This window comes from Odontesthes bonariensis, chromosome 10, assembly GCF_027942865.1.
Source record: "Odontesthes bonariensis isolate fOdoBon6 chromosome 10, fOdoBon6.hap1, whole genome shotgun sequence".
NCBI classification, from domain to species: domain Eukaryota; kingdom Metazoa; phylum Chordata; class Actinopteri; order Atheriniformes; family Atherinopsidae; genus Odontesthes; species Odontesthes bonariensis.
Genome location: NC_134515.1, coordinates 6,215,514 through 6,241,932, shown reverse-complemented (window position 1 = coordinate 6,241,932; position 26,419 = coordinate 6,215,514). Strand labels below are relative to the sequence as shown.

At 40.8% G+C, this 26,419-nt stretch overlaps 1 protein-coding gene across 5 annotated transcripts in view; it reads right to left on the bottom strand.

Annotated features, from left to right (window-relative positions):
- Nucleotides 1–26,419, bottom strand: part of agrn (agrin) — a 264,104-nt gene that overhangs the window by 3,692 nt on the left and 233,993 nt on the right. For 3 of the 5 annotated variants that reach the window (XM_075476038.1, XM_075476040.1, XM_075476042.1), the window contains 13 exons: nucleotides 26,065–26,257; nucleotides 23,260–23,475; nucleotides 22,690–22,919; nucleotides 20,645–20,779; nucleotides 16,212–16,302; nucleotides 15,781–15,945; nucleotides 15,554–15,665; nucleotides 13,932–13,943; nucleotides 12,028–12,144; nucleotides 9,537–9,720; nucleotides 8,616–8,703; nucleotides 3,908–4,132; nucleotides 2,222–2,325 (listed from right to left, as the gene is read on the bottom strand). In XM_075476038.1, the coding sequence (XP_075332153.1) occupies nucleotides 2,222–2,325; nucleotides 3,908–4,132; nucleotides 8,616–8,703; nucleotides 9,537–9,720; nucleotides 12,028–12,144; nucleotides 13,932–13,943; nucleotides 15,554–15,665; nucleotides 15,781–15,945; nucleotides 16,212–16,302; nucleotides 20,645–20,779; nucleotides 22,690–22,919; nucleotides 23,260–23,475; nucleotides 26,065–26,257 (1,872 nt within the window). The remainder of the gene's footprint in view (nucleotides 1–2,221; nucleotides 2,326–3,907; nucleotides 4,133–8,615; nucleotides 8,704–9,536; nucleotides 9,721–12,027; nucleotides 12,145–13,931; nucleotides 13,944–15,553; nucleotides 15,666–15,780; nucleotides 15,946–16,211; nucleotides 16,303–20,644; nucleotides 20,780–22,689; nucleotides 22,920–23,259; nucleotides 23,476–26,064; nucleotides 26,258–26,419) is intronic. The other 2 variants (XM_075476039.1, XM_075476041.1) reach the window with 1 other exon arrangement.

The window sequence follows — 26,419 nt, the reverse complement described above, 5'->3', positions numbered from 1 at the left end:
AGCTCAGACAGACAGGATTTTCCATTGACAGTGAATGAAAAGCTCAGGTGCTACAGTGGTGTCACGTACAACAATTAATACTTAACATACTCATTATTATTTCTTATTTGTTTCCATCTTTGGTGCTAAGTGCTCATTGCCATGAGGTAAACTCCACAAATCTCACTTGTCCATCAAATAGCGTATTCCCAGAGGTGACAGGGTTTCATTTAAGTTTGACGTCTGAAGGGGGCTGTGCTTGTCTTGGGCTGCTCCCGTTGGTCTTGTAACTACACATCCACTAATTTCAAGATCACAGATGTTCAGGGGCCCACTTACCAAAGCTGAAACTCATTTTTTTTTATGTTTGTTAAGTACAAAATCGAAAAAAAGGAAAATGCCTTCTAATGTCTTAAATGTTTTGTTATTTGAAACCTTTAAAACATAGAGTTTTGTACAAAGGTCTTGATCGACCCCCTCTATCTTTAGATTTAGCTTCCAAGGAGTAAGACTTTCTTGTAATGTTTTGAAGTGATCTTTAGCAATAGTTCTCCGGGTTTTCTAAAGGTCATTCAAAGTTTTTATTTTTCTTCAGCAAAGACCTCACACAGGACTCCAAATATATCTGGCCTATCAGTGGATCCATTTAACTGCTCACAGACCAAAAGAGGAGCTTTGGAATGTCCTTCAAATTATTCCTGAGAACTTTTTAAAGAAATTACAAGAAAGCTCATCCGAGAGGGTTCGGTCTGTGTTGAAGAGTAAAGGCGGCAAAACCAAATACCAACTTCCAAGCTTGTGAGAAAGGTAAATGTATTTTTCATATATGTCTGTACATGTTTCAATAAATCATCACACCTGTTTTCCTAACAATATAAAGTGGCTCAGGACTTTTGAACTGTACTGTATGTAAACTGTACATAAGTTGACTAACTTACTACACACCAAATAAGGAACAAATTGCTAATTCTTAATGAATATATCAATATATCACAGACTTGTCCCTAAAAGCAAATGTTTTGGACCTTTGTATATATTCCACTTCTTGATATATAAATATATATTATAGTATATATTTTCCAATTTTACCTTCCCTTCATTTTGCTCATTTCTTATTTAACTCATCTAAACTTCTTTTGATAGACTACTAAAACTATCGAGTTTCATAACGTATTTTGTGGGGACTTAATGCTTCTTTAACCTGTCGACGGTGTTTTAAGTTACGCTTTTAAGCCATTACACCCACATTTTTCACATCCTTCTCTTTTGCTAAATTAGCATGAAATATCTTTATTCAGAATTCTCTTAAATCTGCCTTTACTGTGTGAGAGGCTGAGCTCAGTGTTTTATGTTTTACATGGCTGCTGTCACACCTAATTTTCCCCCACCTTCTCCACCTCTCCTTCTATTCCCTGTTTTGTTGGACTGCAAGTTCATATTCCTGTTGAGCTCTTTACATCCCCTGTCCTTGTCCCCATTAATCGGATTGCGTGCCTCCGAATCAGGAGTCGACAGGGCTAATTTCAAGCGAGTAACAGATGAATTAATGATGAACGGTGAAAGGGGATTTAAAAAGAAGAAGGGCTCATGACGGGAGGGCTGTGTGAGGATTATATATTCTTGCTGCAAGGCTCGCTCAGCACCTGTTCCACTGCACTGCCTCCCTGTGTGTGGTTGTATACGTGTACCTGAGTGCACCTCTACATGCAGCGAGTCTCTTAAATGTCACTCATGCTGCTTCTCCTCTTCAGCTTGCCTTTATTCCGCTGTGCACTGTGCATTTTAAGGAACAGTCAGACTTTATTTTGTCTCTCCGTCCTCAATGTTATTTCCTTCAATCCAGCCGGGTCGTGTGGGTTCTTTCAAAAGCTATTTCTTTGAGCCAAGTTCATACTAAATTGAACTTGAGGGAGATAACAGGATGACTTTGGTCATTTTCAATTCAGGAGAGCAGGCAACTTTGGAGTTTCTGAGATAGGCTTTCATTTCTCACCTCAATACCTGAATAGGCTTTTTTTTTTTTTTTTTGTGTGCAAACTGCAATAATTTTTTCTTGCTAGACTTTCCTCGTTCTCTGAAATGCCAAGGAGTTTATTGCTCATATTTGGCATCGTTCTACTTGTAGTTGGAATGAAGAAGTACCGCACATTTATTAATTTTCTCGTGGCTCGATAAATGGTATTTTTAGAGACATTTTCAAGTCTGAACGAAAGTCTTTTCAAATGCACGTGTGGGCACCCACCTAACCAAAGTGCTCCATCTGTATCCAGCTGTGTGGCTGCCAAGGGCGATGACCCTGTTACCGCTGCCTCATTGCCAACCTGTAAAGACCCGTCTCGAAGTGCTCTGAGAAGTAAAAAAGAAAAAAACATAGATGCAGTTAGGGGAAAGTCTGATGCATACACGTCAGAGTGAATAGCTATAAATTGTAGTTCTCTATAATCAGAAACATTAAGTCTGTGTTGCTCCACTGCCAATGCACTGAGCACTAACATAACTGCCTTTGCCAAGAAGCGTTCTAAATATGACTAAAGAGCTTCATTCCATTTAGGTGGCTCCTTGGTGCACAATGTTAGACTTTAGAATTTTGAAGACAGCGCAAATTTGAACCCCCAAAAAGAAAGTCTCCAACAGAGAGTGTCATTCAAAGCAAGCCACAAACACTGACATCCATTTTGCTTTGATTTCCACCATCATCAACATCCACATTATGCCATTTTACAGCCTCTCCTGTGTTATCCCTGTAAGTCTCATGTGAGATTTGGCCAAATCCCTGTTTGAAATGGAAGTAGCGGCCTTTCAAGGATCGATTATTCCTGCCTTAAATGATGAAACGAATCCAATTATCGCCAGTGTGTCCATTCGCAGCGTAGCGTTGGAAGCAAATGCTCAGCAGCGATAAAGCAAAGAGCACATGGAAGGTGTTAAATTGGTCCCTTAGATTTTCACGCTGCTAATTTGTTTCTGATGAAGAAATTCATTAACATGACATCCCTGTGCGACCAAAAGAATTGCATGCTTGGTCTTTTTCTACTTCTAGGGTGATTTCCCATCTATCATACATAAGCAACACTGTTTAAGCCTTTATAACTGTGTCCAACACATGAATTATTCATCATTTATGTATACATGTATACAAATGCTGCAAGTTAGCACTGAATTAAGAAAAGAGACTAAATTAACTGTAGTTTTAGTTCAGAACGGGAGAGCGTACAGTACACAACACAGTGTCAGATGACATGGTAAGGGCATCATCTTGGCAGTCATTCTTGAAAACAGCATCCCCACTGACACTGTGCTCACATATTGGATCCAATTACCGCACATCAAACCTGAAGCCGGAATCTTATAGAATGACCTTGTTTTTGTCTGTTATTTCTGTTTATTTCTATATCTAATCATATTTAGATTTTTATCTCTTTTACAAATGTTTTTTAATCCTCGTTCTAATGCCTTCCTTGTATATGTACGTTTTTCATCATACAGTGAATGTCACTTACTCCATCCGTCTAACAACGAGAACAGCGAGTGTACTGCACGTATGCAGCAAATGTGGAAGTATAGATACTATTTTCGATTTATTCTATTTTTTTAAATTTAACTCATGCCCACATTTTCTATATCATGCCAAACATGTTGGGATGTTACAGCATGTTCTTCCTTTTAGAACATTAATTACCGTGCCTAAGCTGTGTCTTGACTAGCGTGTCTGCAAGTGTCAACCTAATGCGTGACCAGGCATGAAAATAACCTTAATCTGAAACTAATCAGAGTCATCTCAGACCTAAGGATCCCTCAGTAGTGTGGATTCATGCAAACATCAAACAGTTTGCAGCAACACAGATACAATATGGATTAAGTCTAATCCTGGTCTAACCGTAAAGGCTTTAACTGCTGATCCCCAGCTACCTGTCATCTCCTTTCTTACCTGCTGGCCTTGATGCGTATCCAGCTGTTAGTGTTGACGCGCACAGAGGAGCGCAGCACCACGGGCTTAGAGCCCAGGTCGTAAGTCATTTGGATGCGCCTGTCCACGATGGCCAATGCAATGTAGTCTGAGCGCTCCACACCCTTTCCGCTCCATAGCACCAGGCCCTGGGTCGCCTCGGTCCGGATGCTCAGCTCAAACTTGTTCACCAGCAGAGCCTTCTCACTATGAGGACAGAAAGTACATCAGTTAGTTACTGGTAAAATTCATTTAAAAAATAAATAAATAAATAACTAATCCTCGGCATAGCTGACGCCACATATTTGCAGTTGCACATATGAGGCAATTTCAGACACTGTCCATGATTTAAGGTTCTTTTTTCATGTTTTTACTCAAAAAAGATTCAGCTTGGGCTCTGCAGTATCAAACAGTTACAGTGATTTTTTAGGAAAATCAGGATGCAGACCAAGTTTCAGAGTAGCAGGAGGCTGTTCTGCTGTTTGCTTTAGTAAATCCTACAGAGCATGTACCGCACTGCTGCTCATTGTGTGCTGTTTAGGCAGCTGTTTGATCTTGTGTCTCTTGACTGCTACAGCTGCAGGGACGATTTGAATGCAGAAACTAGAAGAATTCCACCTTTTCTAAAAAGGCCATTGTCACCACTGTGTGAGATAAGTCTCCACAGCAATGTGCCTATATGTACAAACACTCACCAACACCATTGCATAACCATTCCGGCATTCAAATGCACTCACAAAACTTATCCGAGAGTCCAGTCGACATCCAAAAAAAAAAAAAAAATCGTAATCTAAATTTTCATTTGTCAGTTTCTGTACAACTGTTTGTTCTTCTGCCAAAAAAGGACTAATTCTACCATCTTCAATGGGTATCTAACACAAATACAAAGAGAGAGTGAAGACACATACAGAAAAGAACCAGTGATGTGGAGGAAACAAAACAACAGCAGTACAAAGTTGGAGACAAAGATTAGACGAGACAAACAGCAAGTAATCAGCATAGCAAACAGGCAAGCATATGGGAGTGCATACAGGACAGGGTAGAAGGGGATAAAAAAGAAGCACGTCTCCCTCAACCTGGAGGACAGAGTCTTCTATTAAATAATGAGCAAGATAAAAAATAAAAAAACACAATGATATTTAACTTGGGAGGCGTGGAAACTTTGACAGCTCAAGCCAACAGTAATGCAGGTTCACCTCAGCAGTAAACGAGATAAAAATCCAGAATTTAATTTGATTTTCTCTTTCAAAAACAAGCATAGCTTAGAAAGATCAACCCCAATGAATAACTAAAGCCGCTGAGGTAAACATTAAAAAAAAAGTATGATTTTAGAGCATCAGATTTTTTACTTCACCCTAAGGGGAAGAAAAAAAAATGTTGCTCAGTAAACCCTCTCCTGGCAAACCCTCAAAGGGCTTACAGGGCCCAATAAATCTCCATCGGAACGGCTTGTCAGTGATAAGGTCAAGGTTATTAAAAGAGTGGACTATAATCATGAATAAAACAACACTGACACAGCATTCTAAATCGTATATACACCAGTGAGTTCATAGATTTCTGGTGTGATGCTGTTTCCTTTTGGAGACTGAAGGGTCTTTGTCTCCATCTTATACGGAGTTAACTCCTCAAAGTGAAAACCTTTGTTTCAACTCTAGGTGGCAGTAGTGATTAGAATAAAAAAAAAAAAAGTCATGACAAAGGAGAGTTGTTGTAAAGGGGCTGCAGGACCAGTTGGTTTTGTGTTATTATCGGAGTTCTGAATTTCAGAAATAATTCAATCATATGCACAGGCTTTTAGTACTGGCGACCGTCTCAGTTTCGAGAACAATGTCGTCTCTGTGGAGAAGCCCTGTCAGAGGTCAAGGAGAGGTTGTCTGGAGAGAAGGGAGGGAACGAATAGATACGACTAAAAGTGAGATACAAGCAGACTGTACCAAAGTTTGAAAGCTTTGAGAGACTCACCTCTGGTCAGATGGGTTCTCCAGAGACTCGGGACTTAAGGGAGCAGGGGAGAAAGTCAACGGCATGCAGTGTAAGCGCAAACAGGCCACAAGGAGAAAGGGAGGGGAGGGGAAGGGAGTAGGGTGTTGTGAGCCCTCTAGGTGACTCAGAGGTCTAGCTAAGACCGAGAGCTGCAAAAAGCATAACTTATCCGTCCTACTACAACACTGACAATGTCAAGAGTTGATAACTACTGTTGTGTGATCATAGGAAGTGTTTAGCTTAACCCTGATAACACCACAACCATGAAAAGAGGTTCTCAAGGGAACCACTTAGATCATGATGGACGCACCAAAATGCCTTGGGATCCAGCATTTTCAAAGAGTGAGCATTAAGATTAAGTACATTCATGGTCAAAGTCAACATGGATACAAATCCTGCTTTAAGTCGGCATCCAATTATTGAACAAATCCTTTATATTTATGGTGCTGCACGCCGCAGCAATTATCTTCTCTCTAGAAATGAAAGCAGTGGATAAATAAAACTGGGCAGTTGTCAAAAAAATGGGGTCAAGTGCCAGATCAGTGGAGAGTCATGGCCAGATATTATTTGTCACTGAAATAATGGGGCTTGAGTGAATCGATCTGAGCTTTGCGATACGGGCACAGAGGTGAAGGAGGAGAGATCCGAGGCCGCTGACAACAGTAACAGAAACATCACTCCCAGGTGAAAGTCTGACATTTTGGCCTTCCCAGCACTTAATGGCCCCAGAAGAAATGTATTCATTTTCTTTACAAAATTAAATCAAGCTAAATTGATTGGATCTGCACCATTGCTCTTAGATTCACACTTATTGTGGCTCTTAGTGACTGTGACATTTATTAAACTTTTGACAGTCTGGCTCCAAGGACCACTGTCCCCTCCTGCTAAGTGAGATTGATGCCCATGGCTACACACTGTGGGGAGATCTCAATTGGAGGTCTAATCTACAAAGGGAGATAAATCTGTGATTAACATGTCACAGCCATTCAGCACAGCCGACTCCATAATTATTCACAATTACAGTTTGAGATCTGGCAAAAATGAAACGACAGAAGCCCTTGTGTAGATTGGAACTCTGGGCTGAATCCAGTCTGCTTAATTTGAGCTGAAATCGACGGCACCGCTTAGTGGGACTTTTTAAAAAGAGGTTACTTACCGAGCTAATGAGCAGGAAGAAAAAAATATCAAATCTGAGTAACTAAGTCATGACCAAGGGTTTTCCCAAGCAGGAAGTCCACAGGCACCAGTAACTAAGTTAAAGGGTATTTAGTATATTATCCTCTTGCAGTTTTAGAGGGGTGTAATTCATTTCCCACAAAACACTTAATTCCGTGAAGTGCACAGCAATTCATTTTGTTTATGAACGAGTTCCAACCATGCGTAAATTATTGCACATTCTTTGTACAGCAATTCATTTTCTTTGGTTGAGCACAATGCTTAACATGCACACATTCATGCTTCCCTTTGCTCTGGAAAAAAAAAGAAAAAAAGAACTGATATTGTGACTTTGCAAATGGGTTCAAAATAATAAAACCTGTCAAATTAAATTATGGGAATGAAGCTTGAATGTAAAATCTGACTTTAACAGTCAGAGATAATTTCTGTATGGAAATTAAGACCGCAAACTGAATGTACTTCAATCTTTTCATTTGGGTTAACTATCAAAAATGGATTTTTTTTTGTTGCTGTTAGTTGGGCTTGATTTGAAACTGGACAAACACCCAGTCTTTAAGTCTACTTACTCTGGGATCTCATTGGTCAGTTGGCTTGAATGAAAAGGAAAGACAGTGAAGGACATTTACATGAGACAAAGACAGGTGTGGACAACGACAAGGAAGGTCAGATTGAAGGACAGGACAAAGGGACGCTGACTCCATGGACAAACAGGAGAGATGCACATTAAGACGTGTAACTGACAGAATTTGCCTGCCACTTGTGTGTCATAGTGGGTGTGAGCTGTGCATCTCTGAGCGAGCGTGGCTATCTGCAGGCTGTGGCCTAGTTTTCACACCTTGGAGTGTTTGTGTGAAGAGCTGTGAGATATACAACCATATGCTTGATGTCGTTTCGGGTTCATCACATAAACATTTCTGTTAATGCAAACCTGGAGGCACACTCTTGCCGGGCTTGTGTATGGATGTAAAAGTAAAAAAAAATGTTTTATCAGCTGCCTACAAGGGAGAGGCTTTCTTGAGGTTGTTTTTGTTTTGTTCCACAAACCATTTTAAAGTTGCGTTTTCATCTTTTCCCCGTTTCCTGGGTTGAAAAAAAATTGCAGCTCACACATCTTTGGACCCGAGTTAGATAAAAAAAAAACAGTCGCTGATGCATTCAAAATAGGCTAAGAAATGTCCTCGTGTGTGTGTGTGTGTGTGTATGTGTGTGTGATTATTGTCCAGCAGGCGTTAAGCCCTGGACCACAGACTGAACTGTGTCCTTAGGGCAAGACTGTGATTGCTAACTGTCTCGCTAATTAGTGAATTTCTGTCAAAAACTAAAATGAACTACAGACGCGGAGGGTGAGCAATTAGCAAAGTGCCTTGTTCACCCTGAAGGCCTACCACTGATGATATCATCAACACTGTCATCACAGCCTACGAAGGGAGGACACGGATAGACGGAAGGGTTATTTGGCTAATAGCTATAACAATGGAGATGCTTGATGAAGCTGAAAAGATGACGATGTTCCACTTGTCCTCCTGCTTACCTCTTTGTAACAGCATTGTGGTACTCGATGAACGTTCGTCCGTCAAAGGCGATGGCTTCGGTCTCTCCAGCGGACTTCTCATGGATAGCTGTGAAAGAGAGGGCAGGAAGAGGAATGAGCATTGCTCAGAAGATGAGATCACACCAATCAATAAGAGTAAGGGTTTGGTTATCCAAGCCTCAGGCGATGGGGTGTGAGCAAATGGGTCGGGAGGGGGGGGGTGCGCGCGCGTTGGCTGTGTTTAATTAACGTAAAAGGGACGACCGACCACATGCACAAGGTTAATGGTGGAAGCAGTGACTGAGTATGTGAGACAGATTGGGCCAGAGTGAGTGTAAGTCTGGCAGGGTAACATGAAGATGATGAAAGGGATGTGCAACCCTTTCATTTCGTGAATATTCAACTGACACATTTAATCATTCCCATAACAGTAGCTTTACTTTGAAATCAATACATAACAGCACTGACATAAAAGAGACATCACATGCATCATGTTTCTATTATCTTGCACATAAAGAATACAACGGTAATAAAGGTCTTAAGAGGAGGAAAATTGAGGCTCATATTTTACCCTCCATTGAGCCAAGATCAAGCTGTGTTACGTGAAGCATTGCTGATTTCAATCCCACTTATACTAGGCTTTAAAAGCAGCCAAAATACCACGTGTCCTTTTAAAGCAAAACCAGATAATCTTAGACGAGGAAATTGAACTATTTGTGCTGTTACAATGATACACACTGCCATGATAAGGTGCTTAGTCCAGCAATTACTGTTAGGCGCTGGCTTATGAAAAGACCAATCAAACTGGTCCTCAAAATTGGAATAGGATGAGTTCTTAAGCACTGATATTCTCTGTCATTCATCGACTTGCACCAGCAAAAACAAACTTGAAACGCCTGCAAGTGAGATCACAATACTCACTGTTCTGACAGTTTTCTCCTGAAAAACCAAGTGGGCAAGCGCACTCATAGGTGTCCAGCTCAGGGTTGCAGCGTCCGCCATTCTGGCAGGGTTCCTGGGAACATGGGTGGCCCTGGAACATGACTACGTTGCTGGAGTTCAGGGCGTTCTCCTCCCTGAGGATGGGTGTACTCATCAGCAGAATCTGGAAACAGGAGACACAGGGTGAAAAGGGGCACTTGACTGATTTTGTGAATACATTAAAGGTCAGATGTTGTCTCAGCTTTGGCTGGAGTATTGGAGACATTCAAGCAATAAATCGAAAAAAAAGAAAAAGGCTGAAATCTAGAAACATTCAGGTATTTGTCACACAGTGAAGTTCTTCCTAATATGTTGCTTTTTGATTCTTTGAGGTTGGGATATCTCAGAAGATATCTGCCTTTATTCTTTTAATTTTGATTCCTCTTGTGTTAATTTGTTGCCTTCAAGTCCCAAATCACTAAAGCATCCCTTTAAAGGCTCTAATAACTCCGTTTTTAAGTCTTAATAATTTCTCTTTGAAGTCAAAAATTCATTACTGAATGAGAAAAAAAGTTAAAAAAGTTAGTTTAGAAAAAAAAAAACGCCTTCAAGAATCATTCATGAATTGATTAGAGCTCCAACCCCCTGAGCTATTCTGTTCCATCAATGTTGAGTAATGTGTTGTTGAATAACATTTAGCAACAAACGGCCCCAGAAATGTAATCAGAATTAAGGGGACTGAGGTGACATATTGACACCACATTTGGACAAGCTGTGTTGTCAGTAAAAGGTAGATACTGGAATAGTTTTAAGGCTCATCTAATAAAATATGGCAAAAGGAACAGCATCAAGCCTGTGATCACATTTCATTTTTGTACATTCATTATAATCTATTATCATTTTCTATTTGAATCGCATATAATTTTTAATGCATTGATTTATTTTCATGTTTATTCTCCTGTTTTTTTCTTGCTCACTCTTGTTTGTATTGATTTTTCATATCTGTCAAGGTATTATGGACGCAAATGAACTATTCTGCTATAACCCTACATGTTTACACCATGAATTTTGGTACTGATGTTCTTCAACTTGCGCTGTTCAAACGATGCCTAATCCTGATTGTAACTCAGGAACTTGAGAAAAACACTCTAAATTGAGTGTTCATGTATGCAGATAAGTGTACCAATAGTTAATATTTTGTTTACCCCATCCCCATATTCACAAAGCAGATGCAGAAATTAAGCGTGACAAATGTTACTTCAATTTCAGTCCTAGTTGTAAAGTCATAGTTAGGCAGCCAGGATTCGATGTTTGGAAACCTTCTAAAAATTGGAAGGCAGTGGGATGATTCTATGACAAATATAGCCCAGAATAGGGCGGAAGAGGTTAAGAAGCAGATATACCAAACATGTTTTAACACATGGTAAATTGTACATAATATGAATTTATTATATTCTACATACTCTTGTTTGGTTAAGATGAGAGAGAAAACTGTTTATTGCAGCTGACTTTGAAAATCTCACTTTAAAATACAGGCCAGCTTTTTACAGCCTGCATGCAAATTTATGCACCAAAACAATATTATCTCATAAGTCCCTTCTTTTTATGTAATATTCTAAGTACAGAGTAAACTGTGTTAGACCTCTGTTTGGTGGGTTGCCTTCACGATACAGTTCTCATCTTTTATGTATGTTTCTCCCCATAGCAGAACATTTAAATTTGTATCTTTAGGATTTTGATTGTTATCCAAAAGAGGCATCTAGTTTAAGGCTTTTGAGTTTCCTTCTGAGGGATCTTTAAACCAAACTATCATAAACATCCTAAGGACATATAAGGGGGTTACAGTGAAGCTGTAGATTCAGTTTAACATGTTCCTTTAAAAGATAAAATTCCACACTGTCAACACTCCAAAAAGTGCCTCAGAGAGTAGCTGTTGATACACAATACCAGTTAAAAAGTCCATCAAAATGCAAAAACATACTTTCTTCCTCATAATTAACTATTCCCTGGAGGCCAAGTATGACAAACGCCACATTTAGCTTTTGATAAGCTGAAAACTGTCAAGAGAAAGTTTGCAGAAAATAACTAATGGCAAGTTTGTGTGAACACCAACACCAGCCTTTGTTCTAATGAGTTATTTTTGGCATTCAGAGATGAGCTTTTTTTGCTGGAAAGTGGAGGATAAAAAACTGGAAAGCTGTCAGGGAAAGATCTGAGAATAGCCAAATGGAGGGACCTCAAAATGGGCATTCTATTATTAGTGCGTGCTAATCCAAATGAGCAGAGCCACTTCTCATCAGAGTGTGAGCTTATAATGGAAAATGACTAAGATGACAGTCTGTGGTTGGTCAGCAGGACAGCTAATAACTGATCACTTGACTTTGCTACATAATGGCTCAAGAGCCCCGAGTCATTAAAATAACATAGCATCCAAAAGCAGAACTTATATAAAAAAAGCTTTGCTAGGAATAGCAGCTTGTAAACTTTTTACCTTTTGGATGGTTCCCTTGAAGCCCTCTGTGAGCGCAGCTACTCTTGGCAGCTTGCTGTAGTCAGGAACTCCACCAACAAAGAGAGACTCTTTCAGGTTGAGATTAAAGTGCCCCTCCTGATGAGACACACAAACAGATTTCAGCTGATCAGCCAGAGGAGTGCAAACTTGAAAAAAAGAAAAAGAAAGAAAGCTTCACACAAAAATGTTTCAGTTTAATATATATTCTAAACATACTTTGCAGATGTTTTATGGTTCTGCGATAGTGAAAGTTATCATGTGTTTGTGTTCAAGGAGCCCGAGATAAGTTGTAATCCTTCACTTATGGTATCCAGAGTGAGTTTAATATCCTTATACCACATTTGCAGACGTGTAACAGTCTTCGATATTGCTTTATTAAAAAAAAAAACATCTATATTGTAGCCGGCAGAATCTTTAACTGGGCTTTCATGCCTTTCCACATCAATATCGTTACAAGACAACTGATTTCTCTGTCTCCCAGAGAGAGTGGTCAATTATCGCCTGTGTGACATAAAAAGAGACTACAGAGGGAAATCAGGAGCAGGCTGGACTTGATATATGGATAGTTCTTCATAGACTTCTCTAATGAATGGCTGATTATAAGCTCGACCTTTCAAATAGATGAGTGTGGAGACACATTAATTGCAATTCATTTGCGTGTCAGACGGCTATGAAATTCGATTCTTTCCGCCAAACCTTAGGGACAGTTGCTTTGCATTAGCAAAGGTGATGCTTGCCTCTGTTGCGCAGAAGAGCCGAACTACTTCAAAAGGAGGGAATTAATTACCTTCACGTTACGTAGGGCAGTAATTGCCAGAAGGATAAAATGGAGTTAATTGCTGGGGAAAAAAATGATGGAAGGGGACAAATAAACAGGCAAGCTGGCATCGGCTCGGCTTTTATTTAGGATGGGATTTGGAGTGCAGCTGAAGCCTGAGGCTCTGTCACTGCACCTTGAGCTGCTTCCAACAGGGAAGAGGCAAGGACTTTGACTAAAGCTGCGGGACCCAGTTGTTGGACGATGCGTCCAGGCTTCGCCAAGAATTGACATCAACTGTGGGGCAAAGTTTCCCACCTCAGGCTCTCTATGCAAACATTACTGCTCTGCAATATGCACTCCACAGCTAAAGCCAGAGATGCTCCTGTGGTTTCTCATCACGTTTTAGAGCTTACACTATGTGGTGGAATTTGAGCAATGTTACTTTTCTAGTGAAATTTCATGCAATGAAATGGTAGATCCTGTTAAGTTTTTTTCAAACAGGTAATAATCTGAACCTACTAAAGGAGGGCAGCTGGTTCTATAGACGTCGTTGGTGGTGTGCAGTGAGTTTTGCTGTGTGTTGTTATGGGCAAGTGAGTGGGTCAAAGAGCGAGTTTATGTGATTATGGAGGATTGTTCCTGTGTGCAACACAAGTGAGAGCAGATGACAAAAGAACTGGCTTGGCTTAGCACCTCATCATCTCCTACGGCATATATCCTCCTCGCTCTCACTTTTCGAGATGCACGAGGCACCGGCGTGATATCTCCGCCTACGCAGCACTAATGAAGACGTCTCTTTGTTGCTTGAAAACAATGGCCGTCTCAAACATGACTGCCTCTTTTCCCTCCCACCCTCCAACCCCCTTCCACCCTCGCAGCAGATGGACCGAGGTGAAAGCCAAACCATGCTCCTTGAGAGCATCTCCTCCTCAGTGCTATGTGTGCATGTATGAGCTTATGAAATGGCTTCGTTTTTTTTTCTACAGATCTGGTGCCCGCAGCTCTGCAGAAGTAGCCATTTTCTTCAGTGCTGTTGTTGCATGGAGAGATGGGGGTGAGAGGACGCAGTGAGTGGCTCAAATGAATCACGGGGCTAAGTTGTGACAGGGATTTGTCTCATTACCTTGCGTGATTTCTTATTTCCAGACAGCACATCATAGAGAAAGAAAGAAAATAAGGAGGGAGAGAGTTATTAGGGGAAGACTAGTATGTGTCTGTGCACAAAGAAGCATGCAGAGCAAGGCAGGTGCAAAAGCTTACCAAACACGCATTCACATATTACCTCATGAGTACATATATACACATCAGTGAGAGGTTTAAAATAGTTCCTGGGTAGCACAGGAAAATGACACAAGCCCGGAAAATAAAAGCATAAGAAATGGGAGTAGTGCGTTTTGGATTATATACAGTGCATTTACAATCAAAAGCTGTGCAAGAGTGAATGCAAATAAGGCGTGTGTCTAAGAAGGCCATGCATGAGGCAGATGGTGCCATTTAGAGAAAAATTTTAAGAAAAAAAGGATCCGAGACTGTGAATAGTGCCACTTAACCCAACCTCATTTACAGACTGCTGCCATTAAGCAGGAGGTATTGGAGTAGGTTTTTTACTTCTCCTATTTCTACCATTAAAGTTTGTATTTAATTACTCCGGCCGACTGAGCAGCCTTTGATATGAAGATTGCTCCAAGAAAGCAAGATGTATGCATATATGCTGCTGTATGAGTCCTGTGGGCTTCTCTGAGAAAGGCATACTGTAACTCCGCACTGATTTTTTAAAGCTGAAATAGGAGAGAATTAGCTGAGCGCCACACTGGATAGGGTCTCTGTATAGCGCACCATTACTAGTCTCAGCTCATCCCATGCGTCCTCCCTGCTCCCCCACACATCTTTGCTTTTTCTTTGCTCTCTTCTTTTAATAAGATTTTCTGCCTCTGTAGCTGGAGTAAAACACAATTACCATACAGACGATGGGAGGCAGTGGGGGAGGGACTGAGCAGCGAGACAAAAAAAGGAGGCTGTTGCATTTTATAGAAGAAGATGGATCTGACAGATTGCATGTTCATAATCAGGGAAATACGCTGTTTAATATAATTGGATAACTTAAAGACTTATCAAACTATTAGATCACCCTCACTAAGAAGTATGTACCTGCTTTATTGGTCTAGTCACTGGACTCAAGAGTTTCATTATGCTCCTCTTGCCGCTGATATCTCCCTTATCTGCCTCCACCTCCCCAGACACCACAGCGAAGGCTGAATTTATAAAACTGACTGTATGCTAGCAGTAACGGCTGCTTTTGATTTCTGCATGCAAGTTTTATCTCCAGGAAGTCAGTGAGATGAAAGGCTGAGAGTTAAATTAAAAAAAGTGCAATTACAACATTAAGACAGCTTATCAAACTGGCCTTCTACATTTGAAGCTCTTACTTTTGCCTCGACGGCTGTTTGAAGTGGCCTATTTTCAGTAAAACAAGACTGCAAAAGCACATGTTGTAAAATCGTGTGGAAAACCACGGCAAAGGGAGAGTGTTTACAGATTCAGCTTAAGTGGGTAGCTTGGAGCACCGTTACAATTAGAATTGCATATAGCAGCACTAAAGCTTAAGATTGCAGCGTTGATGAGATATGATCTCGTAGGTGATATATACAGGCAGAAGCAAGGCTGAGCATGGCATGGGTCCAATGGCCCTGCATGCTAAATGCAAGATGACCATTAGCAGAAGCTTGTTAGCTGGCTGTATCTTACTGCTGACTCTCCCATGACACGGTCCTTCTGATTAACCATGATCTCTCCTTTGCGTTGGGAGCGCTCCAGGTTGACAGTGTTCCACACATTCAGCTGGATTGGTTTCTTACTCCTAAACAACACACACACAAATGCAACCATACGTGAGGGTAAGTCAGCTTATAACAATTCCATTGTTGCAGTGATTGGTATGTCCTTTAATCTGAAAACTGAAATTCTTCTGTAACCTGATAATAGCTGGTCCTTTTCCAAGGTCATAGCGAAACTCCAAGATCCTATTATTTAAGGACAAAGAAATGAAGTCGCCTTTTCCATCAGATTTTTGGCCGTTGTAGAAGATCAAACCGTTGGAGTTATTGGCCATGAAAACGATCGTCATGCTGAGTTTTTGACTGGAGATAAAGCACAAACAAAACTCGGTAAACACACCAAATTTGGAGATTACTATGTCTAACTAAGATATAACAAATGATGCATTCTTTTTGGGCTTTGGTGCACTCTATATAAAAACTACTGACCATTTATGTAACTCTCATTATCAAGAGGCTTAAAGAAGGTTGGGCTTGCTCTTTGCCTTAGGCACAAAACAAGCTCCGTCTATAAAAACAACAATATAACACTTCACTGAGTAGGTTTCATACTTGGAAGTGAGACTTACTGCAGCTCATGGCCATAGAGATGGAGCCCCTTCAGCTGCAGGTACGAGTTTCCGTTGAACTGAGGCATGTAAGCCCCTCTCCTCTCCACCACTGGAAAAAAAGAAAGAGATGAGACTCAACCTCACGTTCTGTTTGTGTTGCTGACAGAATTGAAATTCAGGGATAGTCTACATCTTTGAGGGACCTGTCAGCATTATGGAAAGAGATGGATTTGTGTGTGTATAGCTTTTGGGATTAAGACTTACTCCCGATAGAAATTCAAACAAAAAAATTCTAAAAGCCTTATGCCAGACTGATTACATAGCATGCCACTCTAGGACAAAGAACCTTTTGAGACATGCAGAGTTTAACACACTGCTGGGACCTATAAAATAATGCAGCCATTGTATTTTGGCAGGCCTTTTTGCTAATTCATGTCTTCGCGACGTGTCTATGCCTTGCTGTCTGCAGTCATTAGGACAGGCGGTGTGCCATCCTTCTACAAGTGGCTTGACATTAAAAATCACTCAAGTGTCACCTGGAGGTTTGTGTTTATAGTGCAAAAACTACCACCATTCAGAGTCACACCATTTGCTAGACACTCACATAAACACATGAGCTAACACAAATACGTATACAGCCAGCAAGAAAGCTTAAATTCATAATTGGCTGGGATTAGCAGAGCTGAGTCAGGGTGGAGAAGGCAGACGCAGATGAGAAAGCTAATTAACTATTGTGCAGAGGACTGCTAATGATGATGACATGCACCATGGAAGAGAGGGGAAAATAGTCCAGCGCCCACAAGGAATTCTTTACTAAACTGAACACTACCAGTGATAGATAGATGACAGAAGATAGATGCTCACAGTGGGGTTTCTCATATCGCAACTCAATATGATATTAGAGGTCAAAGCCTACGAAGGAGCTGGGCGACTTTGCTTGAAGACAAAGAAAAGTTAGTCAAGCTGGACTTTTTATAGGCACCCTAAAACTCAAATGCCACATAAATAAGAAAAAAAGCAGCACTTCTGTCATTTTTACACCACAAGTAATATTTTTAAACAGCTTTTTTGAGTGAGTTCTGAGTACATCCGCTGAAACAAGCAAATTAAACCCTTTCACATTGCCAGTAGTAGCATGTTTACCCTTGGTGCTCTGGAGGCAACAATATATTCCGAACTGGTCAAGAGACTACCTCTAACTCCAAAGAGACCAGCGTGTAACTATGACAGCATGAAAGACGAGGCATGAAAAAAACATGGGCAAGACTATAACTTCTATTGCATGCATCATCTCAGTGCAACACTTTTTAATAAATATTATGAACATCTCAGATATAATTTTGCAGATTTAGTCTTTTTAAAAAGTAAAAAAAAAACAAATCAGTTTTAAAAACTATTTGCTTTAAAAAATGATGTCAGATCAGCTGTCATTTTAATTTTGCAAGCTAAACGATGGACTGTTGTATTTGTATATTAAGTGTAAAGCTTCGATCATGTTTTAAACTGATCATTGGACATGGATTTTATATATATATATATACGAAGTGACTGTAGAACAGCGGTTTCTAACGACTGACCACAAAGTTTGGAGAGGTTTTCAAAACCAGATTTGTGCCTGAACAAACACTGCTGTTCCACACAGGGATGTGTTTCATGGACAAGTACGAATTTATTTGATGAAAATGCAGGAAAAGCATTTTAAAACAGCACATCTACAATCGTGCAAACGGCTGAGTGAAGCATTTTAAAAGGACATAGTTCATGGACACATTGACTCTTTGTGATGACACCAAAAAACAAATCAAACATCATGCCATGTAAAGATGCTATTCTTTCTCAAACTAAAGTAAAGCTGTTGCAAAACTGTCAAACAGGGAGCCACATCAGTGTCCACTGCAGGTGAAGCAGTCTGGTGGCACCGTGCGCCTTTACTCACAAACCAGTCGCTGTTACTCAGCAATATAAGCACGCTTCAGGGGAGAAAATTGAGTTTTACACAGGCTGCCGCATACTTGTTGAAGCAACCGTGTGTTGGACATGTCCAGTCAAGGACTGCAAATCTCGGATCTTGAACGCAGTCTTGCAACCGGGAAAGATGGGAAAGACAATGACCCAATCCTAATTTCTCTCTGTTTGATAAAGATAAGATGCCACTTTTCTTTTAGGGATTAAGGATTAACAGTCATTGAGCCTTTCAACTCGAGGATTTGGATCCATTTGGATGGCATGATAACCACTCCTCCCTGGTCTATGTAGGAAAAGAGGGAGCTAACATCTGCAAAGTGGAGCGGTAAGTCCAAGCGGAGGGACTGGGATTGGGCAAAAGTGACTGAAGTTTTATTCGCTCCTTTTGGAATTTTTACTTTTACGTATCATCAAATCACGTGAGGCCAACTGAGAGGCCTGCGCGTTAGCCGATTTCACACAACCAACAGCACAGTTCTGCCAACAGGCTGTTTTGGACAAGAATTTCTGATAAGCATAGCTTTCTCAATTAACTAGGCTAGCTTATCATTTTTGAGCGGTCATCAGCCCGAAAGATCAGGACTGAGGGTGAGCGGCCGACTGTATTGCAGTTTGGTAAAATCTTTTCTTTTTTGTCTCCTTTTGAGTTGTTTCTGTGAGTTTCAGAACCTCCATTTGAAACTTTAACTGCGTTTTATTTATTGTTTAATTCGTAGGGAAAGACGCATTAACATAGAAACCTGAATGACTAATCCAATAAAATGGTAAACATGTTTCTGTAAGGTGAGCGGTAGTCATTTTCGTAGCCCTGACTAAAGCATCCTCAAAAGAAAATTAGCGTGAGCAGCTATGTGTTGCATTGACACACATCAGTGCTGAGCTGAAGTGAGCTGGAGCCAATAAAAAGAGAAATTTGAATGCCCGAGTTGGCAATTTTTTGACCAGTATAAAAAGGGCTTTACATACCTGTTGCACTGTTTACTGAGGCCTGTTATCAAACTCTGGGGTCATTTTGTTTAGATGGAAGGAATGTTACCACATAAGAGTTTGCATCTCATCTCATCAAAACCATATAACACTAAGAGAGGCTATAGTAAAGCAGCCGGAAGGCACATTTCATCTGATAAAAGACTTTGAGAAGCAAAAAAAAAATCGGCTTCTGCTCAATCAGCTTGTTAGTTGTTTGCAGAGTTTGTGAGATTTACACACAGATAAAGAGCGATCACTGACCTGTAAAATTTAGTTACTGTAAAACACAGAGTGTTGAAATTGTAACTCCTGCTGTATTTCATATCCAAGTGGTCTTGCTCTGTAAATTGTAATGATTTACGCTATCACAGTGTAAAAGCTCTGAGGAAAGTAGGCCATTCAATAGTACCGGAACACCCTTGATAAAAGTCCTTGACTGTGATTATTAGAGTGCCCGGCTGACTGACGAACACTGGCGGAATTGAAATGAAAACCTCAGCTCAACTGAAATTCGCGCACACACAGATGCAAACACTTCATATTCTGACTCCAATAACCTTTGGGGCTCCTGATGAGTGGGCTCTAAGCTACCTGTCTTTTTAACTGTTCTGAGTGCAGCCCTGAGAGGGGACGTCCGCCTGGCTGCCTCCTTATCTGTGAGCTCCTGTCTGGGGCTGACACTCTGGTTGACTGATGCTGCCATTAATCACAGCGGGCATGAAAGACTGATGCGATTAGTCATCTCATTGATTGCGGAGTAAAAATAGCCTTTTGGAATGGGAGACGCTCTCGCTCTCATAGCATTGATTTTGGTTCACCTCAATTTATTTTAATCACTTGCTAACTCGGACTCAGGGCCTGGATGGAGGCTATTCCCATCTGGTTTTTCTAAATTTCTAGGGGGATAAGGGTGCATGTCTCGCCTTTGTTAAGAAAGAACATGACAGTCTATTCTCTTTAATTTGCAGCAGAAGGAGTCAACTTCTACAAGCATTCATGCCAACATCTACAAAAGCAGGGCCACGAACATGAAAACACAAACAGACTTCAGAATGGGACACTGCCAAAAGTGCTAATGATGAACTTCAAAAGCGGGTGAGCCACGATCTGGTCTTTTTCTCAGCGATGTGAAACTAAGTACCAATAAACAAGTTTGAACACAACACCTGTGGGTGGATAAGCAGGGAGGAACAGATTGAAGAAAGGCTACAGTTTCACTTCTGTTTCTTTGCTAACAAGCATTGCTGAGTCGATGGGGTGAAAGGCCCGACGGGGCCAATCATCTGTCTCAGTTCTGTAACACAGCCACCATCTCACCCAACTCTGAAGGCTCACCCCTCTTTTGCTTTTGATCTCCTGCATCAATGCAGGATGGATAGAAATGTCACAGAATGTGGAATGTAAAGGACAGAAAAATATGCAACCGTCAAGGATCTACTCACCTGACTCTAGTCTAACATGCTGATGCTTGGGAGAAAAACTGAGGACTGATACAGTTCAATGCTTCGTCGGATTACCTTTCTCGCAGTGTTTGCCTTCACGGCCCATGGGACACTCGCATTTGTATCCTCCCTCTGGCAATGCCTGGCACTGGGAAGTCACATGGCACTTGCTGGGTACGCATGGGTCATGAACGTCAGCACATGTTGGACCTAAGCACACACAAATATATACCCGAAAAGAAAAAAAAACAATCAGTGGCATTCCCACATTTTTAACCACTGTCTCTTCTCTTTCATCTGACACTGGTGGGAAGAAGAGGAGAAGTGGGTATGAGGGTTTCCCGTCTAATAGAGGTCATTTTCTAATAGGATTTGGAAATATTACACATCCAGATTAAACAGTGGAGAGCCTCCCCACCATGCAGATATGTTTCCAGGCCAATGCACACTGTGGGAAAAGCTCGCACGCGTCTGGTGGATGATGGTTTTGCCCTCTGCCACAGCCCATCTGAATTCACCCGTCATTACTTTAGCAGTCGGAGCCCGTGGTGAAGAGAGCGCGTTAATGAACCCCGTCCCTGCTGAGCTCACAGGGCTCCCCTGTTTTCTTCACTCTCGTTTTTTGAAGCTGCCTTTAATCCTCAGCTTTCATTTCTTCCCCAACACAGCCTTTTTTTTCTTAATTTCTTCTTCCTTTCGACTCCAATATTCTCACCTCCCTCATTTTTCTGGATGTCCTGACGCGTTCTCCATATAACTACAGCGCTCCCCACCAAATAATTCCCTCATCCCTCTCTCTGTGATATGTCCCTCTCTTCTACAAAGGCAATCCTGGACACTTTTAAACTGACATCATGATAAAATTATCTTGAATGCGAGCCGGCAGGCCACGATCCAAACCTCATTACCATTCTTTTTTCGCAATGTTGCCAACACAACTTCATCACAGAATTGCTTCCTGAGTAGATGGTTATCTACATTACTTTTCGAGGCTTTTAAAACCAAAACATGAAAGTACTTCTTAAAGGAAATGTTATGAGATACCTTATTGATCCACAAACTAAATTCAAGCATAAGGGCTTGGAAAACTCAGATGAAGGGTGGTTTGATCACTACTCGCCTAGTTTACAATTAAAGCATGCAACTTTTCCCTAAAAACTAATAGACTGCACTATAGCACCACCACTAGAGTGATACCTAGTGTATCACTCTAGTGGTGGTGCTTATAGTTTATAGCTTATAATTAGGGATGGCTAGGGTGATCCTGAAACATCCCATAGTTAAGCTGCTATAGGCCTAGACTGCTGGGGGAGCTCATCTGTCACATCTTTCCTCACTTTTCTCTCTTTTTCACCTGTTTAATTTAGTTTCTTCCTGTTAAAAGGGAGTCGTTCCTCTCCACAGTCGCCTCAGGCATGCTCAGGACGGGAGATTGGACTGAAGACAAGTTTCGGTGCAATCTGTTGGTTTCCTTAGATAGGAAATTGTTTTTGAATTGGCTCTATATCAACGAATTGGATTATTTTATGAATAATTATGATTACAATTAATTGAATTCCAATTGGCTTGAATTGGACTTTATTATCTAAGTGCCTTGAGATGACATTTGTTGTATTTGGCGCTATATAAATAAAAATGAATTGAATTGAAATACCTTCATTGGTATCTGATTATTAGTTGCCAGAGAAGCAGCTAGATAGAAAAAGGGGAGGAAGGGATGTGGAAGAAGAAGAATTTGCTCCAAGTTTGTTATATTCTCTGAAGTTATCTTCTTGGCATAAACATCTAATCTCTCATTTTTGAGTTGGACCCACATATTTGATGGTTTTGGTGTTTACATAATGATTTCCAGCGCTTCTAATGGGAGCAAGAGTTACGCTCTTAAATGATGCTGTCAAGCTTACGAAAGATTTGTAAGTAAGGCATGTCCACAGAGAATCATTAAAGAGAAGGCAACACTGATATAAATAAACATCATTTAAAATACAAGGTGGTCAAAAAGTTTGAAAATGACATGTGATTAAAACTTTTTTTTTCCACTGAGCTCCTCAAACTCCATGACCATCAGGAATCTCAATATGACTATGACAGTGATGAAATGCACTTTGCCACCATCTTACCCCAGAATCCTTTGCTGCACTTGCAGTGGAACCTCTCCGCCTCCCTGACTTGGCATTGAGCGCCGTGCTTGCAGGGATTCGGCTCGCAGGGGTTGTTGCTGCATTCAACCACTCTGCTGCCATTAAGACGGTCCCCTCCCTGTTCCTGAAGGTTGAGCATCCGGTTGTTGACATCCAGCATGCGGATGCAGCCCGTCAGACCTTTGTCGACACCCGTCCTTTCTTTTACACTGAAGAGCAGAGACAGAAAGTTGGAATTTCTGCACTGCTGACTCTCACTGAACACTGAACTTTTTATTGTATATGCTGCTTGATATTGATACAGTTTAAGCTGCGGTGTTCCCCAGCTTCCTATTAGTTACAGTAAAGAAATCCATAGTGAAAAAAATACAAGAATCATTTAGCACAATAGACACAAGTTGATTCAAGTATGTGCTGTTAGACATCATTGCGATATTTAATTCAGTAGCAATAGCTGCATACTTTAAGCCTTTAGTTTAAAGCAATCACAGCTGATGGACTGTTTCTGCTTCTCTTTCTGCAGGGAATATCATGAACAAAAGGTCTTACTCTTTCTTCAGTTCCTTCGTCACCCCTCCGATGAACAGGTCAGTGTCGAGATTGAGGCCTTCGGTGCCCTGTGGGCTCTCGCCCCGTACGTGCTTCTCGTTGTCAACGCTGAGATTTGCACTTCGGCGACTGCGTGTCACCACAAGCTGATGCCAGCCTCCCTGACTTATTTTAACTTTGCTGACCAATGTGCCCGTGCCTGATCCCGTGTTGAACCTAAGAAGGAAGGCAAAGAGCACAAGAGATGCTGGTTTATGCAGCAGAATTCCCTCAACACCTGTGCACGCTCACATTTCATACCAGTTTGTAGCCCCAGCAGTGGAGGTAGTTTACAAGTTTATGCTTGTGTCTTTAAAATTATGCGGCAACTAGAGGAAATCTGTTCACATTGCTCAACAAACAGAGATGGATGGAAGTCAGAAGATACGATAACTCTGAACTACATTATGTGACTGTAATAAAGCAGTTACTTATTTAAAAACATATTTTTTCACACCCTCATTTTCATTCAACCTTTTATCAAATGAGGTTTTGTTAAGATTAAAAGAAGTATCATCACAGAAAAGAGTCGTCATGTATGTGCACCCACACACCCGCTAGTATTAGCGCAACCTGAGAGCAATCATCTGCCACAAATAATTAGTTCTTCTCCCCACGTCTTGGATTTGCGGAGCCGTGGGTGGTAATATCACAGCTGTATTTTTGGAAATGATGCATAGCTCAATGTGAAAGCAAGTGAACAATGATATTATTAAGTTTGTCATTGATTTCATTCTCAGAAGAGAAATCTAACCTGCCCAAGGTGGCACACACTGAAAAAGCTTTGATGGGTCGGGGTGATATCCAAAAGACAAGGTAAGCGGATGGTGTTCAAAATTCCAGGTCCACCACAAAAAGATGTGGTGTAGAATTTGTAATTAGTCCATTTGCATCTGTTCTGAAGACGCTGCCTTTCCCAAATGATTTTATTCAAACAATTCTACTGTGGGAAAAGAGATGAATACATATAATTATTTATAATACTCAGGGATTCTGCAGGTTTCTGGCAAGAAAATTGGCCAGATTCAAAGGAATGGTTAAAAGCGTGGTTACTGACAGGCACAGCTGAAATGGTAATCTAGAGAATGCTAAATGTGTTCTTCACATTTTGTTCATGCAATGTAAAATATCTTAATGAGGAAGAAGATACAATTTTAGATTGTGGATTCAGTACTTAAAACCCCTCAGGTTAAAAACCCTTAACAGAAACCTTGTGTTAGTAACTAACCCTTCCTCAGTGGGTTTAACAAATAACATCACTGTGTTGGTGCTGGGAATTTTGTGCAGAATGTTTTTTGTAGTTTAGACTTTTTTTTTTTTTCGATATTACTTGTGGCAGTTTTTAACATCTTTTATGACGCGGAAATATGCCAATAGGAAAGACCCAAAATCCTAAATGGGTTGAAGAAGAGATGTCAAAGATCAAAGGCAGGAGTAAAATGGACAGCAAGGAGGAGAAAGTTGAAACCATCTCCTTGCCTCGATTGTCAAAAGGAATGGGAGATCACGGCAGATAAAATGGATGAGGAATTTGTACATCTATCCTTATCAGTAATTATAAAGGTAGGATATAGCCACCTCAGATCTTCTGCATGTATCTTTATCTATATGTTCTCACTAGTGATGCTCCGATCAGCATTTTTTGGACCGATCACCAAAATCATGATCTGCCCGATTGCCGATCACGGAAGGAATCAGACATTTCCATGCCTTTCATCTAGCAGAGAGTGCACCATTTATAGAAATTAAACCGCCAGAGGTAGCTGGGGACATGTAGAACATGAATCTGGTGGAGTTTGCAGAAAACAATTGTTTTTTTTTTATTTTCTATTAATATTTTAATCTGCCCATATACATCATCCATTGGGTATGATTTCAACATCAGATTATTAAACAATGATGCAGTGAAATGACTTGAAAATCACCACAGAGGCAGCTGGGGACATGTAGAACAAGAATCTGGTGGAGTCAGCAGAGAACATTTTGATTTGGTTCACTTTGCACTTGAATGCACCATAAATCCGCTCACACGCTTTACCGTACAACGCGATGTAAACGGGCACTAGATTTTCAAGTGTAGCTAGCGCGACCGTGCCTCTCCGAAGCGCAGTGACCGCAGTAAGTTTCACATCTTTCGGACACACTTTGAAGAAATTCCAGACAGGAGAGGTCATGTTGTCGAGATGCACTGTAGAGGTTTTGCCTGTTCGGTTCTGTACACACGTCCCGTACCACATTAGAAAGTGGTCGCTAGTAATTTACGTCAAAAAAAAAAAAAAAAAAAAAAAGCTAGTAATTTACGTCACGTGATCGGTTTTTTGATCGGCATATTTTTCCGATCGCCGATCAGGCTATTTTTGGGCATTATCGGCCGATCATGATCGGCAGCCGATCGATCACTAGTTCTCACCACTTTGAGACACAATTATTCGAACATCTTACTTGCAAGTTTGAAATAGTTCTCTGAAAGCATGCCTTCGTGACTTTAACCTGCAATACATCCAGAAGCCTCCCTATGATTATTTATTTTCTGGAGCTAACCTTCTTTACATGTTTACTTATTTGCCTCATTATCTTCAGTGCTATCTATTTGTTTTGTTCTTATTTACATCCTCTCCCAGCTGCTGGAGCAATTGCCATGTTTTCTAATGGAGATCATTAATGTTTCATCACATTTTGTGATGAGGATAGATTGCAAGGATAAAAATTTTAAATTTTAAATTTCATCTCGCAGAAAGCAGCAGATTCAGTAGCTGAGAAGCTCACCTGAGCTCCACGCTGCCGTTGACCAGAGCCAGAGAGATGAAGTCCTTCTTTCTCAGCTGGCCGTTGAAGAGCAGGAGGCCATTCATGTCCGATGCCCTGAACTCCATGGCAATGCGGACCGTGTGGTATGCAGTCATTTTCGGAAAGGTCAAGTAGGACTCACCGTCAAATGATGGGATGAAGTACTTGATCACTGTGGAGGAAGAGAAGATACAAAGCCAGTCCTGTCACTAGAATACAATTTGTTTAATCTGTGTTTAACGGAAGTTTAATGTGCATAATTAAGTGTGAGTGGTAGTGATGAGTCACTGCTTCTTGATAGAAAAATAAGCTGTCAGTTTATTTTTGGAGCAAT